Source organism: Schistocerca nitens, chromosome 2, assembly GCF_023898315.1.
Source record: "Schistocerca nitens isolate TAMUIC-IGC-003100 chromosome 2, iqSchNite1.1, whole genome shotgun sequence".
NCBI classification, from domain to species: domain Eukaryota; kingdom Metazoa; phylum Arthropoda; class Insecta; order Orthoptera; family Acrididae; genus Schistocerca; species Schistocerca nitens.
In genome coordinates, this window is record NC_064615.1 from 729,578,491 (window position 1) to 729,594,226 (window position 15,736).

At 39.2% G+C, this 15,736-nt stretch overlaps 1 protein-coding gene across 4 annotated transcripts in view; it reads left to right on the plus strand.

Moving 5' to 3' along the window:
* Positions 1 to 15,736, plus strand: part of LOC126236930 (obscurin) — a 681,004-nt gene that overhangs the window by 481,861 nt on the left and 183,407 nt on the right. For all 4 annotated transcript variants that reach the window (XM_049946608.1, XM_049946610.1, XM_049946611.1 and 1 more), the window contains 4 exons: positions 7,800 to 7,975; positions 8,334 to 8,448; positions 8,605 to 8,895; positions 9,474 to 9,652. In XM_049946608.1, the coding sequence (XP_049802565.1) occupies positions 7,800 to 7,975; positions 8,334 to 8,448; positions 8,605 to 8,895; positions 9,474 to 9,652 (761 nt within the window). The remainder of the gene's footprint in view (positions 1 to 7,799; positions 7,976 to 8,333; positions 8,449 to 8,604; positions 8,896 to 9,473; positions 9,653 to 15,736) is intronic.

Consider the following 15,736-nt stretch of genomic DNA (forward strand, 5'->3'; position numbering starts at 1 on the left):
AGTGAGATCAGGAAGCCAAGGAATGTGCAGAGTATTAGGAAGAAGAAGGTGCTGCTCCTAGGTAGTAGCTATGAGCGAGGTGTAGTTTCCCAATTACAGGAAAGCTTAAGTACAGCGTACCAGGTCAACAGTATTTTCAAGTCAAATGCCGGACTAAGTCAAGTGATAGAGGACTTAGTGTATTTTTCAAACCAGGATCATGTAATATAGTGGGTGGGGCAGGAAACAGCTTGAATGGGGGTGGGACATATGACATAGGAGGTGACCTGGACAAGATAGCTTCCCTGACTCATGGCACCATTGTGAACTTTGTTGAGCTGTTTCAGAGTCATGATCAGCCACATCTTAATAGAATTGTGAGGTGGACTGATATGGGGTTAGAGATGGAACTAATGGCAACTGGCTTTGCACATGTTGCTGTGGCACCTGTTGGGACTGTCAGTAGGTAGAGTCTTTCTAGGCAAGGCCTAAACCTAAACAGGACTGAAAAGGAGGATTGGTACAGTTGATTCATGAAAGTATCAGGGATGGATCTAGGGCCAGGCATGTTCAAGTACCTGTTGGCAAGGGTGGGAGAAGTAGGTTTTTATGGGACAAATCCAGACAATGGGATCCCCTCTCTAAAGGATATCTTCAGCTGTTTAAAAAATTCTGAAACAATCACTCATAAGATAGATTCTAACATACCGAGTTACACATACACTACATGTCATATAGCAAAAGAAACCATCAGAAAAAGTGTCATGAGACATTTGACAGACTTAGCAATCTGTCATCAAAATATGCAATCAATAAAAAATAAAATACAGCAACTTAAAGTTGAGCTCTAATCTTTGAACTGCTCAGTAGTTTGTGTCACTGAGCATTGGAGTATAGACATAAAAATCCAACATGTAGTATTATCACTATATGAAACAGCACACTCTTACTGTAATACTACTTCAAAGGATGGGAGAAAATGCATTTATATCAGAAAAGGAAAAAGGAACGCAGTTCAAATCAGGACATGACCTTAGTTCAGTAATTGAAGACAAATGCTATGAAATACTAACTGTTGAGTTAACAGGGCATGATATCACCAAGAAATTAATCTGTTCGTGTGTGTATCAGTCTCCCAGTGGTAATGTTGACACATTTTTCAATAAATTAACAGAAGTTCTAGATAAGGTGTCAAGTACAAAAACCAACATAATTTTGTGTGGAGACATGGACATAAGCATAAATATCACAAATGAAATAATAGCACACTCATAAGTATCCTTCAGAGTTACGGCATACTCAATAGTGCAACAAGTGTTACTACAATTATTGCATCAGTAATTGACCATGTGACCACATCTGTAGACGGGGAAAAGTGTGATGTAACTGTGAAAGATCTTGGACTGTCAGATCATTTCTGGAAAATAATAACAGTAAAATTGCATATGGAAAAATTCCCTAATCTGCAGGACTACAAAAGACATTTATCAGAAATCAAAATGGAAGATTTTTCAAAAGAGCTACCAAACCACAGGTGGGATGAAGTGTGTGGATGTAAATTTGAAATTTTCTAAATTCTCTGCCTTATTAATATTGAGCTTTGAAAATATGTTTCCGTAAGTACCACATCAGTATCAATGTCACACAAAAGACGTGGATAACAGCAGATAATACGAAGTCCTCCTGAACTGTTAAGTGTCTCAGATTCTTAACATTCTTTAAACTGAACTTTTGAAAGACTTTTCCAAAAGTATTCACATCAGAAGCAATGTCTCACCAAAACAAGTGGATGACAGAAGGTATTAAGAAGTCCTCCTGTACCCTCAAGTACTGCAGTTCCATAAAAGAGAGTCATAATGAGCCAGAGTTCTTAATTTCTGTCATAGGTACAAAAAGATTTATAGGAAGGTACTAATTGCTGCAAAAAAGTCATTCAATGAAAAAATAATACACAATGCAGAGAATAAAAGTAAAGCAGTCAGGGATGTCATAAAAAAGAAAATGGGCAGAGAGAAACAAAGGCATAATAACATACTCATATGGGAAGGGGGATAAAGTAGTAAATCATCCACACCACCTAGCAAATTTTGTGAGTGAGCAGTTTCAAGTACTGCAGATGAGTTACAACAACAAAAGTTCCCAAAAACAAATATAACACCTGTAAATTATTATGCACTAAACACAACAGTGCTACTATCAATCACAGAGCATAAAGTCAGTGAAACTGTACAAAAACTAAAAAAAATGAAAAGTCACAATGCTTAGATAAAGTACCAGTGTGTATACTGAAGCAATGCATAGATAGTATACGAGCTTCCTTAACAAACATAATAAAATGAATCCTTCAAGTCAGAGAAATTTCCAGAGTATTTGAAACAGGTAAGAGTTGTACCCCTTCTAAAGCAAGGTAATATAGCAGACATAGAAAATTACCAGTCATTTTCTCTGCTGTAACCATTCTCAAAACTAAATGAACTGGTCATGAAAGACAGATTAATGAATTACTTGAATAAATACAAATTTTTAACTGAATCACAGCATGGTTTCCAAGGTGGTAGAAGTATTGAGTCAGCCATAGTAGAATTAACAAAAGCGGTACTTGATGCTCTTCACAAAGATGGGTGTGTCACAGGCATATTTTTAGATCTTTCTAAGACTGTGTACGATCAACAGGATTCATCTCCTAGCAGTAGACAAACATATGTTTGTCCTCATTCAAATATATTTCACTGCCATTGTAGCAGTCTGTGTGTGTGTGTGTGTGTGTGTGTGTTTGTTTGTTTGTTTGCTTCATCCTGATATCATGTCATGTCATTGTGTAGCCATTAACTTCATCCCCACTGATCCATTCATTTTATTTCAAGACATTTAAATCATTTTATGCTTACATATGTTTGTTGATTGTGTATTACCATTAGACTACATTATGTTGTTTGTAAGACTGTATCCAGTTCAGTCACAGATCTACAATAAATGCAGAGTGCTTTATACAACATAGGTGTTCTCATGTAAAACTTCTATCAGAAAATTAGGCTTTGTTGACATGTCTGAGTAACTTTCATATATGGACATGTTATTTACCTACAAGAAAATTGTCACTGATGTATTGGTACCACTATACTACTTTGCACCTTTCAGTTTTCATTGTTGTCTTAAAGGCACAATGTAGCGGGATAGGCACATCTATGTGTGTGTGCGCACGCGCACGAGGGGAGGGGGGGCGCGTGTGCATGTGTGAACACGTGCTCCAGTTTATCAAAGGATATGTCCTAAAGCTAGCAAGTTCTCCTTTTGTGTGTGTCTATTGATGACTCAATGAAAATTACGTGTAGTTCAACATTCAAGGGTTTATGAATGTTGCAGCTACAGATGATGATTTTGCTGTCTAATTTCCCTGTAAAACACCTTATCATCGTTTATCATTGGTTCCATAAGTTCTTATCTTGACTGGAGCTTTTATCTTTCTTGATACCTATGCAGATTATTGTTGTTATTATTATTTCATCCTTATTATTATTATTATTATTATTATTATTTTTATCATCGTTATTACTCTGATTTGTTGGATTCAGTTGTGTTCTACTGCAGCTCTTGTCCTATGCATGAGGCAATTTCATTAATTCTTTTTAGTAACTCTGAGCTATTCTGTTCCCAAGGTCAAAGTTATGACAAGGATGACCTCAGCTAACCTCAGTACTCAGTTCACTATATTTCAGTTTCTGATCTCTTCTTTACTGATGTTGTTGCTGTCAGCTAGGAGGTACATGCCAATTACGGGACACAACTTTTTAACTGTTCAGTGTGTAACCCTCGTCTGGTGCCAGAATGGTGTGATCAGTACATATGTGCTGGCTGTACAATACAGTGCATTGTCCAACTGTTAATGCTGCTCTGAATGTATAACCATACCATTTATTGGAAATCTTTTTTTTTAACTCAAATGGCTGTAGAAGTTCACCAATGAGGGTATCAGTGCATTTTAATGTATTCAATGCGTCAATCCTTTCAAGAGGATACCACTCCCATGTCAACTCTGTTTATGTATTACATGTGTACAATAAGACAGGCATTTTCATCACTTATATTATTACCAGTAACTTACTCACACCCGATTCTATAGTGAATTGAAACCCCACGAATTGGGTTGGTGCATAAGTTCATAGCATTTTTCCATAGATTTAATGGATGCAAAGATACACATAACAGACACTGTAGTCAACAATAATATATTCTCCTTCAGTATCTACAACAGTTTGCCAGTGCTGGGGTAACCTTTCAATTTTACAACTGTAGAAATAATGTGGTTTTGAGGGAAAGAACATGTTGAGCTATTTTTTGGAGTGCATTTACATCCAGAAATGAAGTTCCTTGAAAGTTGTTTGAAAAAGACTGGAAAGTGTGAAAATCTGAGTGTACAAAAGCAGGTGAATAAACTGGGTATGGAATGACATCCCAACAGAACTGCTGTATAGTGTTTTCTGTAAGTCTAGCAGAATGTGGGCAAGCATTATCATCGGGTAGCATCACTTCACACAGTCTTCCTGGTCTTCATTCCTGAATTGTGTCTGCAAGATGTCTCTGTTCTTGACAATAAATTTCAGCAGTGCCTATATAAGACAACAAGTGTCTGGCACAGTTGTTAGATCAGGTACTGCTGCTACAATGGCAGGTTATCAAGATTTAAGTTAGTTTAAATGTGTTGTTATAGTCTGTGCACAAGCAATGGGACACAGCATTTCCGAGGTAGTGATGAAATGGGGATTTCCTCATACAACCATTTCATGAGTGTACCGTGAATGTCAGGAATTCAGTAAAACATCAAATCTCTGACATTGCTGTGGCCAGAGAAAGATACTGCAAGAACAGGGCCAGCGATGGCTGAAGAGAATTGTTCAATGTGATAGAAGTGCAACCCTTCTGCAAATTGCTGTGGATTTCAATGCTGGTCTCTATGTGCAAACCATTCAACAAAACATAATTTATATGGGCTTTTGGAGCCGAAGGTCCACTCGTGTACCCTTGATGATTGCATGACACAAAGCTTTATGCCTTGCCAGGCTCGTCAACACCGACATTGGACTGTTGATGACTGGAAACATGTTGCCTGGTCAGACAAGTCTTGTTTCAAATTGTATTGAGTGGATGGACGTGTATGGGTATGGAGACAACCTCATGAATCTGTGGACCCTGGATGTCGGCAGATGACTGTTCGAGGTGGTGGAGGCTCTGCAATAGTGTAGGGTGTGTGCTGTTGGAGTGGTACAGGACCCATGATATGTCTAGATACAACTCCGACAGGTGACACATACGTAGGCATCCTGTCTGATCACCTGCATCCATTCATGTCCATTGTGCATTCTGATGGACTTGGGCAATTCCAGCAGAACAATGCGACACTCCATACATCCAGAATTGCTACAGAGTGGCTCCAGGAACACTCTCCTGATTTTAAACTGTTCTGCTGGCCACCAAACTCCCCAGACATTATTGAGCATATCTAGGATGCTTTGCAATGTGTGGTTCAGAAGAGATCTCCATCCCTTCACATTCTTACAGATTTATGGACAGCCCTCCAGGATTCATGGTGTCAGTTCCCTTCAGCACTACTTCAGACATTAGTTGAGTCCATGCTACACCATGTTGCGGCACTTCTGCATGCTCGCAGGGGCCCTACATGATATTAGGCAGGTGTACCAGTTTCTTTGGCTCTTCACTATATTATCAAACAGAAGGGCAACATTTTCTGAAAAAGATTGTTGTACCTGAGGAAACCTCGATACGAGATTTTGAACCAGAACTGAAGTCTCAGTCATCACAATTTAAAAGTTCCGACTCTTTGTGCCTGAAAAAATTCCACCACCAACAATCACAGGTAAAACTGATGATGGTCTTTGGTATGACATAAATGGAGTCATAGCTGCAAATACAGTGCCCCAGAGGACATTCGTAACAGGTGCATATTACAAGCTGTTTCTGCAGAATGTTTTGTACCTGAAATTTAATCAAAGATGGCTTGACATGCTTGCAGCTAGTGATCTCATTTTGCATGATAATGCAAGAATGCATACTGTCCTCCCAGTGAGAGAAACACTCAACAAATATGGATGGGAAATACTTCTCCACCCAGCATACAGTCCTGATATGAGGCCATCAGACTTTGATTCATTTCCCAAATTATAGGAACAACCCCGAGGAAAACATTTTGATACAATTGTTGAAGTTTCCAGTGAGGTGACGTGAGTAATCAGGCAACTCAGGAATGGAGTTACGTTGTCTAGAATATGGAAGTTACCAAAGCATTGGGAAGCTGTCACAAGCAAGAATGGAGATTACATTGAAGGCCTGTAAAGTATTTTGTAAAATAAATTATTTTCTTCAGTTCTGTGTTACAGTGCGCAAAACTTTTGAAATGGCCATAATACTTCCTCCCTCCATCCACCCAGGTGGGCTTGGCATCAAATTTTCTACATTTTAATTTTTCTTTATATCTGTCCTAAATATGTGTGAAAAAATAACTTTCCCAGAATGAGAGTCATAATTGAAAAGTAGCTTTTCACTCTTCAAAAATTATACATTTGAATAATCTGATTTTTTTTCTATTCTGCCTGTTTTTTTATCTGTTGCACAGTCCAGTAGATTTTAGAAAATATTTCTCTTGCCATTACAATTATGCAGTACTAGTATTATATTATTTACTTAATTTGTCCAAGATCATTGTTGATTGTGGCATACTACTATCATGGCACAGTGGTAGTTTAATGATTTGTCAGTACCTTCCTCTAACCTGATTGCATAAAGTAATAACTTCATTGTTTTGACAGCCGTAATGATTGCGTATAGTATGTTGTTGACTGTTTTGATGGCTGCCATAAGCACGTATAAAATTAGTATAGTGTCTGTGAATATGGAAACAAGAGGGAAGAGAAGGAAAGTCATGGCATTTCAGAAATGCCAGAGGATCACTAGGCTTAACACCCACCTCTCACTGGAAAACAATAGTTCATATGCCCTCATTGCCTGATACTGCAAAAAGATTTCATGGGTGACTGAAAGATTTTGTAGATAATATAATATTTGGGGACTGTGCCACATAACACCTTCGCTTCTGTGACCTTTGCCATTGATGAAAAATATTTCACCACCAATGTTCAAGCCAACCTCTCTCAGGTCAAAGTTCACAATTTTAAGTGATTGTTGGCTCATTGTCCTACTTATTTACTGGTTGTATGAACATTAACTTGACAAAATTAATCTAAGTTAATGGAGTAAGTATAAGATGTATCACATTTTATTTGAGACAAAATAGATAAAGAGGAATCAAACTTTAAAAGATTACTGAAGATGACTGAAACCAACCATCCAGCCAGCCAGCTAACTTGTTGTGGTCTTCATCAGCAATCTTTACTCGGGCAAGGCTCATGGTGTTCAACAATGTCAGGGTTTCTTTTTCATTGTTATGCAGTAAATTTCTCCAAATTTTGACTTACTTCACATTATTGTTAGCTGCCAAGTTTTTTGCTCTGTTACACATATTCAATAGCAGTAATAATGTATGTAATCTGCACAAAGTACCAACATACATACACAACTAGCTGCACAATACTTCATGTGTGTATTTATTGTGTGTTATAATGTCTTATCCAAAATGCCCTCAGGCAGGTAGAATGTAAATAGTTGCCTAATTGAATTATTATATATTCTGGCTACATATATTGTATTTGCATAAGAGAAATTATCCATGAGGGTCTTCCACTTATTATCGATGTATGTTTCAATATTCCATCTATAAATTTATAAAAACATACTCTGTCTTTACCTAGGTTCAAAGATGGTCAGCCTCTACATGCAGATGATCATGTGAAATTGACAGCTCTTCCTGATGGGACTGTGCGGTTACTCATTGAAGGTGTAAAGCCTACTGACTGTGGTGCTTACAAACTTGTAGCCAAAAACAAGAATGGAGAACATGCTGCATTATGTGCTGTTGCTGTTAAACGTAAGTCTCCCTCCCACCTCTGTATGTAATGACACTATGAACACTAAACTCATTTTTAGTTCGTGAGATGTACTACTACAATTTAAATCTGATTTATTATTTGGTTATTTAGTGTGCTTCATTTCCCTTCTTTGATACTAAAATAAATAAAAAGTAAGGCAGATATGCAACAGATGAAATTAATTAATGTTTTCTTGTGGAACATTACATCCAGTAGGCTGCAAACAGCACTACTCATCTCATAAATCTTAGTTTGGATTATATTTCAATGCTTTATTTCAGATGTTAATTTCTTTCAGCCAAGAAATTTTACTGAAGTTTTGAGGTTTAGCAGTACCCCTTTGTTTATTTTTTCCAGCAAATAACCGCAAGCCTAGTTTCTCAAAGCCACTTGAAGGTGCTAAATGTGTAGTTGGTGAGCCACTGAAGCTGGAAGCTCAAGTAGCAGCATTTCCAGCACCTGAGGTTAAATGGTAAGTCTGGATTTTACTTCTTCATTAATTGCAGATATAATATTAATTTTTATATGTCTCCATTTGTGAGACTTATAGTGGATTAGAACCACTGAAATGATACGTTCAGGATGAGAAGCAGGGGGAATGTCTAATGTGAAAATATTTAATTTTTAGGTTCAAAGATGGTCAGCCAGTTCGTCCATCTCAGGCAGTTAATTTCGTGAACCAACCTGGTGGTATAATTGGATTACATATAGATTCTGTAAAACCTGAAGATGCTGGTGTTTACACTGTCAGTGTAAGTAATAGGCTTGGTGATATAACTGGCTCTGCCAAGGTTGAAGTTGAACCACGTGAGAAAAAGCCAACATTCCAAGTACCTCTGCTGCCAGCAACTGTTGTTGAAGGTTTTCCTGCTAGATTTGAAGTTAAAGTGGTTGGACATCCACCTGCTACATTGAAATGGTAAGGAATGAAGTGTGAATGTCTTTTAATATCACCATATATTTATATTTCACACTCACACAGTAACAACTAATTTGGGAACTGTTAAATATAATTCTAAAACACAGCAACTGTTAAATACAACACATTACTCATCAATGTATAAAATTATTCATACATATTTCTGGGAATGACTTTAAATTTAGATTCTTAATAGACAGTTTTGTGACACTAGAGATCTACAAGCATGATATACATTACACAAATGCTCATAATTATTGTTGCAGGCATTGGTGTACTGTAATTATTGTACTCTTTCACCATCCTTAGAATTGAGGCAGCATTCACTTTCAATAATTCACATGTTGAATTCAGAAAAGATTGGACCATTTAGTACTAAGCTTTATAAATATTAGATAGGTTTTCTGATCATTTCGTTATAGCCAGTCATTGTATGGGAACATGATAGGCACATCTTTTTTTTTCCACAAAATTTTGGTCTCAGTCTGTCATATAACCTTCAGCTGTGTATTAGGTATTATTTAAGAGGTACAGTTTAACACTGTTTCTGAAGATAATTGTTTTTGCATGTTTTATAGGACACACAATGGGAAAGAATTTGTACCTGATGGACAACATGCAAAAATAATGCAGCTGCCTGATGGAACAAGTGCTCTAATTATTGACAAAGCTAAACCAGAAGATGCTGGAGAATATGAAGTAATAGCAACAAATGAGAAAGGATCTGTCCCATCAAAAGCTCAGTTAGATGTTACTGGTATGTACTGAAGCATGTGTGTATTACATGTACATCTACCTGACTACTCTGCAATTCACACTTAAGTACTTGGCAGAGGGTTCATTCTACTGCTTTGAGACTGTTTCCCTTCATTCCATTCTTGAATGGTTTGTGGAAAAAACAAACAGTTAAGTCATTCCATACAAACTTTGTTTTCTTTTCTTTTACTTTGTATTATGATGGCCTTTTCTCTGTAAGTGAGTGGGACTCAACAAAGTATTTTCGTGGTGACTAAAACTTTGTGGAAAGATCTTGTCGCAACAAGAAATGCCTTTCAATTGAAAGAAAATCAGCCCTCGGTCACTATTTTTAACAAATTAACCTGGTTTCAACAATGCTAGGAGTGTCTTCCTTAGAATTTAAAACAAAGACAGGTCTATATTCTATAACATGGTCACAGAATTATGACTAAAAATGTATGATAGAGTATAACCACGGAATTGTTGTGAAAGACTGGCAGTACTTATATGTCATTTATAAAATAATAAATATGCATTAGTCACAAATATATTTAAGATAAAGAAAACTGTGATGGCAAGCCACTAAGGGCTGCTCGTAACTTGCGTGGTGCAGTTTGTGAAACGGACTCTAAGAGTCCACCGGGACCTTTGCCTTTCGCGGGCAAGTGCTCTACCAACTGAGCTACCCAAGCATGACTCACGCCCCGTCCTCACAGCTTTAATTCCGCCAGTACCTCGTCTCCTACCTTACAAGCTTCACAGAAGCTCTCCTGCGAACCAGCACTCCTGGAAGAAAGGATATTGCGGAGACATGGCTTAGCCACAGCCTGGGGGATGTTTCTAGAATGAAGTTTTCATTCTACAGCAGAGTGTGCGCTGATATGAAACTTCCTGGCAGATTAAAACTGTGTGCTGGACCGAGACTCGAACTCGGGACCTATGCCTTTCGCGGGCAATTGCTCTACCGACTGAGCTACCCAAGCACGACTCATGCCCCATCCTCACAGCTTTAATTCCGCCAGTACCTCGTCTCCTATCTTCCAAACTTCACAGAAGCTCTCCTGCAAACTATGCAGAACTAGCACTCCTGGAAGAAAAGATATTGCTGAGGCATGGCTTAGCCACAGCCTGGGGGATGTTTCTAGAATGAAGTTTTCATTCTACAGCGGAGTGTGCGCTGATATGAAACTTCCTGGCAGATTAAAACTGTGTGCCGGACCGAGACTCGAACTCAGGACCTTTGCCTTTCGCGGGCAAGTGCTCTACCGACTGAGCTACCAAGCACGACTCACGCCCCGTCCTCACAGCTCTCCTTGCAGGAGAGCTTCTGTGAAGTTAGGAAGGTAGGAGGCAAGGTACTGGCGGAATTAAAACTGTTAGGATGGGGCGTGAGTCATGCTTGGGTAGCTCAGTCAGTAGAGCACTTGCCCACGAAAGGCAAAGGTCCTGAGTTCGAGTCTTGGTCTGGCACACAGTTTTAATCTGCCAGGAAGTTTCATATCAGCGCACACTCTGCTGTAGAGTGAAAATTTCATTCTCTAAGAGTCCATTTCGCAACCTGCACCACGCAAATAACAAGCAGCCCTTAGTGGCTCGCCATCACAGTTTTCTCTATCTTAAATATCTTTGTGATTAATGCCCTTTTGGCATAATTATTATTTTATAAATGACATATAAGTACTGCCAGTCTTTCACAACAATTCTGTACTTACACTCTATCATTCATTTTTAGTCATAATTCTGTGACCATGTTATAGAATATAGACAAGTCCTTGTTTTAAATTCTGAGGAAGACCCTCCTAGCAGTGTCGAAACCAGGTTAATTTGTTAAAAATAGTGACCGAGGGCTGATTTTCTTTCAGTTGTAACTATTCACGGTCTCTGAACGTGCAGCCATGTAGAAGATTTTGAGAAATGCCTTTGTTTTCATGATTTCCACCTCAGCTTGTGTGTCATATCTGTGACACTCTCTTCCCTATTTTGTGGTAGCACAAAACAAGTTGCTCTTCTTTGCTCTTTTTCAGTGTCCCTATTGATACAGTTTGCCAAGGATCCCACACCACACAGCAGTAATCTGTAGGAGGATGGACAAGTGTAATGTAGGCAGTCTCTTTAGTAGATTTTTTGCATCTTCTGACAGTTCTGCCAGTTAAATGCAGTCTTTGTTTCACCTTGCTCACAATATTTTCTATGTGGTCTTTCCAGTATACATTTCTGTTTTATCTGTACATGTTTTATAGTGAAACTGTAAAAGGAAACATAATGCTGTTCTATTTCTGTAGAAATATCTCCTTTGACTTGTTTTAAAGAGGTTACATGCTTCAACAATATTTTGGGCCATGGTAGATAAAAACAATACTTTGGTATACTGGTAGTATACTATATGTGAAATGAGATAGGTGGTGTTATCACTGTAGGGAACAGGTGGGAGAGAGTATATTCTTGAGTAGTACAGCATGATAGAATTTGAGTGAGGGATTGAAGGTGAGTCCTTTGAAAGGGATTTTCATGGCAGTCTGTTAAATTCTGCATTTATATGTCAACAGTGATCCTGAGTTTCATAATTATCATATAGGTTGGTTTTTACATATTTGGACATTGAATGCTTTCATGAACTGTGCTGTTTGATATGTGTGGCATTTTAGTAGCTTTACAGAATTCTCTTATGTGATATTTCAATATAATAACTTCAGCAAAGGCACAAATATTGTCCATATACCAGATTTTTTTTAAAAAAATCATTATGCCATCCCTTTTACTCACATCCTGTATCCAAAGGAAATTGGGCCTCATTAGTCTTTATGTACAGGGTAGAGCAGAGGAAATGCATGTTTTTCACTATTGAATGCTTGGGACTTGGTTTGATAAAAATAACAAAAACAATCATTAAGTGATAGATTTTTAATGCAGTTTTGAAGTAAACATACTTTAATTAGGTTTGAAAAAAGGTTCGAAAAATAATATCTTGGTTTCATTTGCCACGGCTTCACTTTCCTGACGAATGGAATTCTTTAGGTCATTGATTGTGTGAGGCTTGTTCATGTAGACTTTTGATTTTAAACATCCCCACAAAAAGAAGTTGCATATCAACAAATCGGGTGAGTGAGGGGGCCAGTAAACATCACCATATCTTGAAATAACATGTCCTGGGAACATTTGTTGAAGCACTTCTATGAATGCTCTCACCATCTGCGCTGTGGCACTGTCCTGCTGAAACCATATTTCTCTCATGTTCACTTGACACCTCTCACGTTCTGGACAAAGAAAGTTGTTTAACATTTTAACATAGCGTGCTGATGTCACAGTAACTGCAGTTCCTTCCTCTTAAAAAAAATAGGGTCCAGCAATCCCCATCTTTGAAATGCAGCACCACACTGATACATTTAAACGGTGGAGAGGTCTTTGGTGTAATTCATGTGGGTTCTCCAGCGCCCAGTACCGACAATTTTGAACATTGACCTAACTGTCTACATAAAAATGTGCTTCATCACTCATGAAGACTGTAGTATCTGCATCTTCCATAAAAATTTCGTCCATTACGCAACAAAACTCTCTGCGCTGCACATAACCCCTTCACTAAGCTGCTGAATGATCATTATCTTGTACGGGTGAAACTTAAGATCATCATATAAGATGCAGTGAAGCGAACGACGTGACATACTCAGCGCTACAGCCTGTCGTCTAGCCGACCATTTAAGACTAGCAAAAACTGCCATTCTCACTCGGTCTACGAACTGAATGGGGAAGACCTGGTAGTTTCTTTTTCATCACAGATCTAGTAGTTCTAAACGGTGCAACCCATTGGAGTACAGTATTTTGATCAAGCACTGCACTTCAACATCCAACTCTAAAATTTTGACGGAAACTATGTTGCACTGTGACTATGGAATCATTGTTTCTAAAGTACTGCTCGACAACGAACACATGATGCTCTATGCTCCAACACTCCATAGTGACTGAACTGCATTGTATGGGTAGTCTGCCAACATTAATTCTAGGTCAATATCCCCTCTCATTGCTGCATACTATTGGTTCAAAAAACATGCGTTTCCTCTGCTTCACCCTGTACAAAGAAGTTTACCCTTATTCACACTTTGTACTTGTAGAAGACTTATTGCTGCATGCTTAATTTACAACAGCACATATTCAGTTCTATCCTATGACCTGAATCATAATAGCTAACAGCATTAAAATATACATCTTGGGATGTAACAGTCTTAGAAGCTATGATACGTTAAACAAATTAATTCCAATTTGTAGTGAAAGTTCATGTTGTAATGTTGAATTTATTACACTATTCTACTCTCTGTTCTCTCATTCCACAGAGAGAAATGTGAAACAGCAAAAAGTAACCAAAGTTTTTGAGCACTGTAGCAAAATTCAACTGCTGCAACTAGCATTCATTAACAATACATGTCTGGTTTCACAGTTAGCCCTGCCTTTGATGGGATAGGTGATGTTAGTGACCGGACTGGAGTAGATAGTGGTAGGAGGATGTACGGGACAGGTCTTGCATCTAGATCTATTACAGGGGTATGAGCCATGAGGTAAGGGATTGGGAACAGGTGTTGTGTAAAGATGGACGAGTATATTGTGTAGGTTTGGTGGATGGTGGAATACCACAGTAGGACGAGTGGGAAGGATAGTGGGCAGGACATTTCTCATTTCAGGGCACAATGAGAGGTAATCAAAACACTGGCGGAGAATGTAATTCAGTTGCTCCAGTCCTGGATGGTACTGAGTTATGAGGGGAATGCTCCTCTGTGGCCTTCAGGAGATGGTGGAAAACTGGAAAGATAAGGCACGGGAGATTTGTTTTTGTACAAGGATGGGAGGATAATTACAGTCAGTGAAGGCTTCTGTGAGACCCTTGGTATATTTTGAGAGGGACTGCTCGTCACTGCAGATGCAACGACCATTGGTGGCTAGGGTGCACGAAAGGGATTTCTTGGTATGGAATGGGTGGCAGCTGTTGAAGTGGAGGTATTGCTGGTGGTTAGTAGGTTTGATATGGATGGAGGTAATGATGTAGCCATCTCTGAGGTGAAGGTCAGCATCTGGGAAGGTGGCTTGTTGGGTTGGCCGGCCGAGGTGGCCAAGCGGTTCTAGGCCCTTTAGTCTGGAACCACGCGACCACTACGGTCGCAGGATCGAATCCTGCCTCAGGCATGGATGTGTGTGATGTCCTTGGGTTAGTTAGGTTTAAGTAGTTCTAAGTTCTAGGGGACTGATGACCACAGATGTTAAGTCCCATAGTGCTCAGAGCCATTTTTTTGTTGGGTTGAGTAGGACCAGGTGAAGCAAATGGGGGAGAAGTTGTTGAGGTTCTGGGGGAATGTGAATAAGGTGTCTACACCTTCAATCCAGATAGCAAAGATGTCATCAATGAATCAGAACCAGGTGATGGGTTTAGGATTCTGGGCTTTTAGGAAGGATTCCTCTAGGTGTCCCATGAATAGGTTAGCATAGGATGGTGCCATGTGGGTACCTATAGCCATACTGTGGATTTGTTTTAGGTAATGCCTTCAAGGGAGAAGTAATTGTGGGTGAGGATATAGTTGGTCATGGAGACTGGGAAGGAGTTTGTTGGTTTGGAATCCATAGGGCGTCTGGAAAGGTAGTGTTCGGCAGCAGTCAGGCCATGGGCATTAGGAATGTTAGCGTACAGGCAGGTGGCATCAATAGTGATGAGCAGGGCACCATGTGGTAAAGGGGCAGGAACTGTGGACAGTTGGTCAAGAAAATGGTTGGTATCTTTTATATAGGAGGATAGGTTCCGGGTAATAGGTTGAAGGTGTTGGTCTACGAGAGCAGAGATTCTCTCAGTGGGGGCACAGTAACCGGCCACAATGGGGCATCCTGGGTGGTTGGTTTCATGGACTTTAGAAAGCATGTAGCAGGTGGGAGTGTGGGGAGTGGTAGGGGTAAGTAGAGAGATGAACTCGGGGGAGAGGTTTTGGGATGGGCCTAAGGATTTGAGTAGTGACTGGAGATCCTGCTGGGTTACTGGAATGGGATCACTGTGGCATAGTTTGTAGAAGGAAGTATCTGACAGCTGATGGGGTCTTTCTGTCACGTAATCCTTGCAGCTCAAAACAACAGT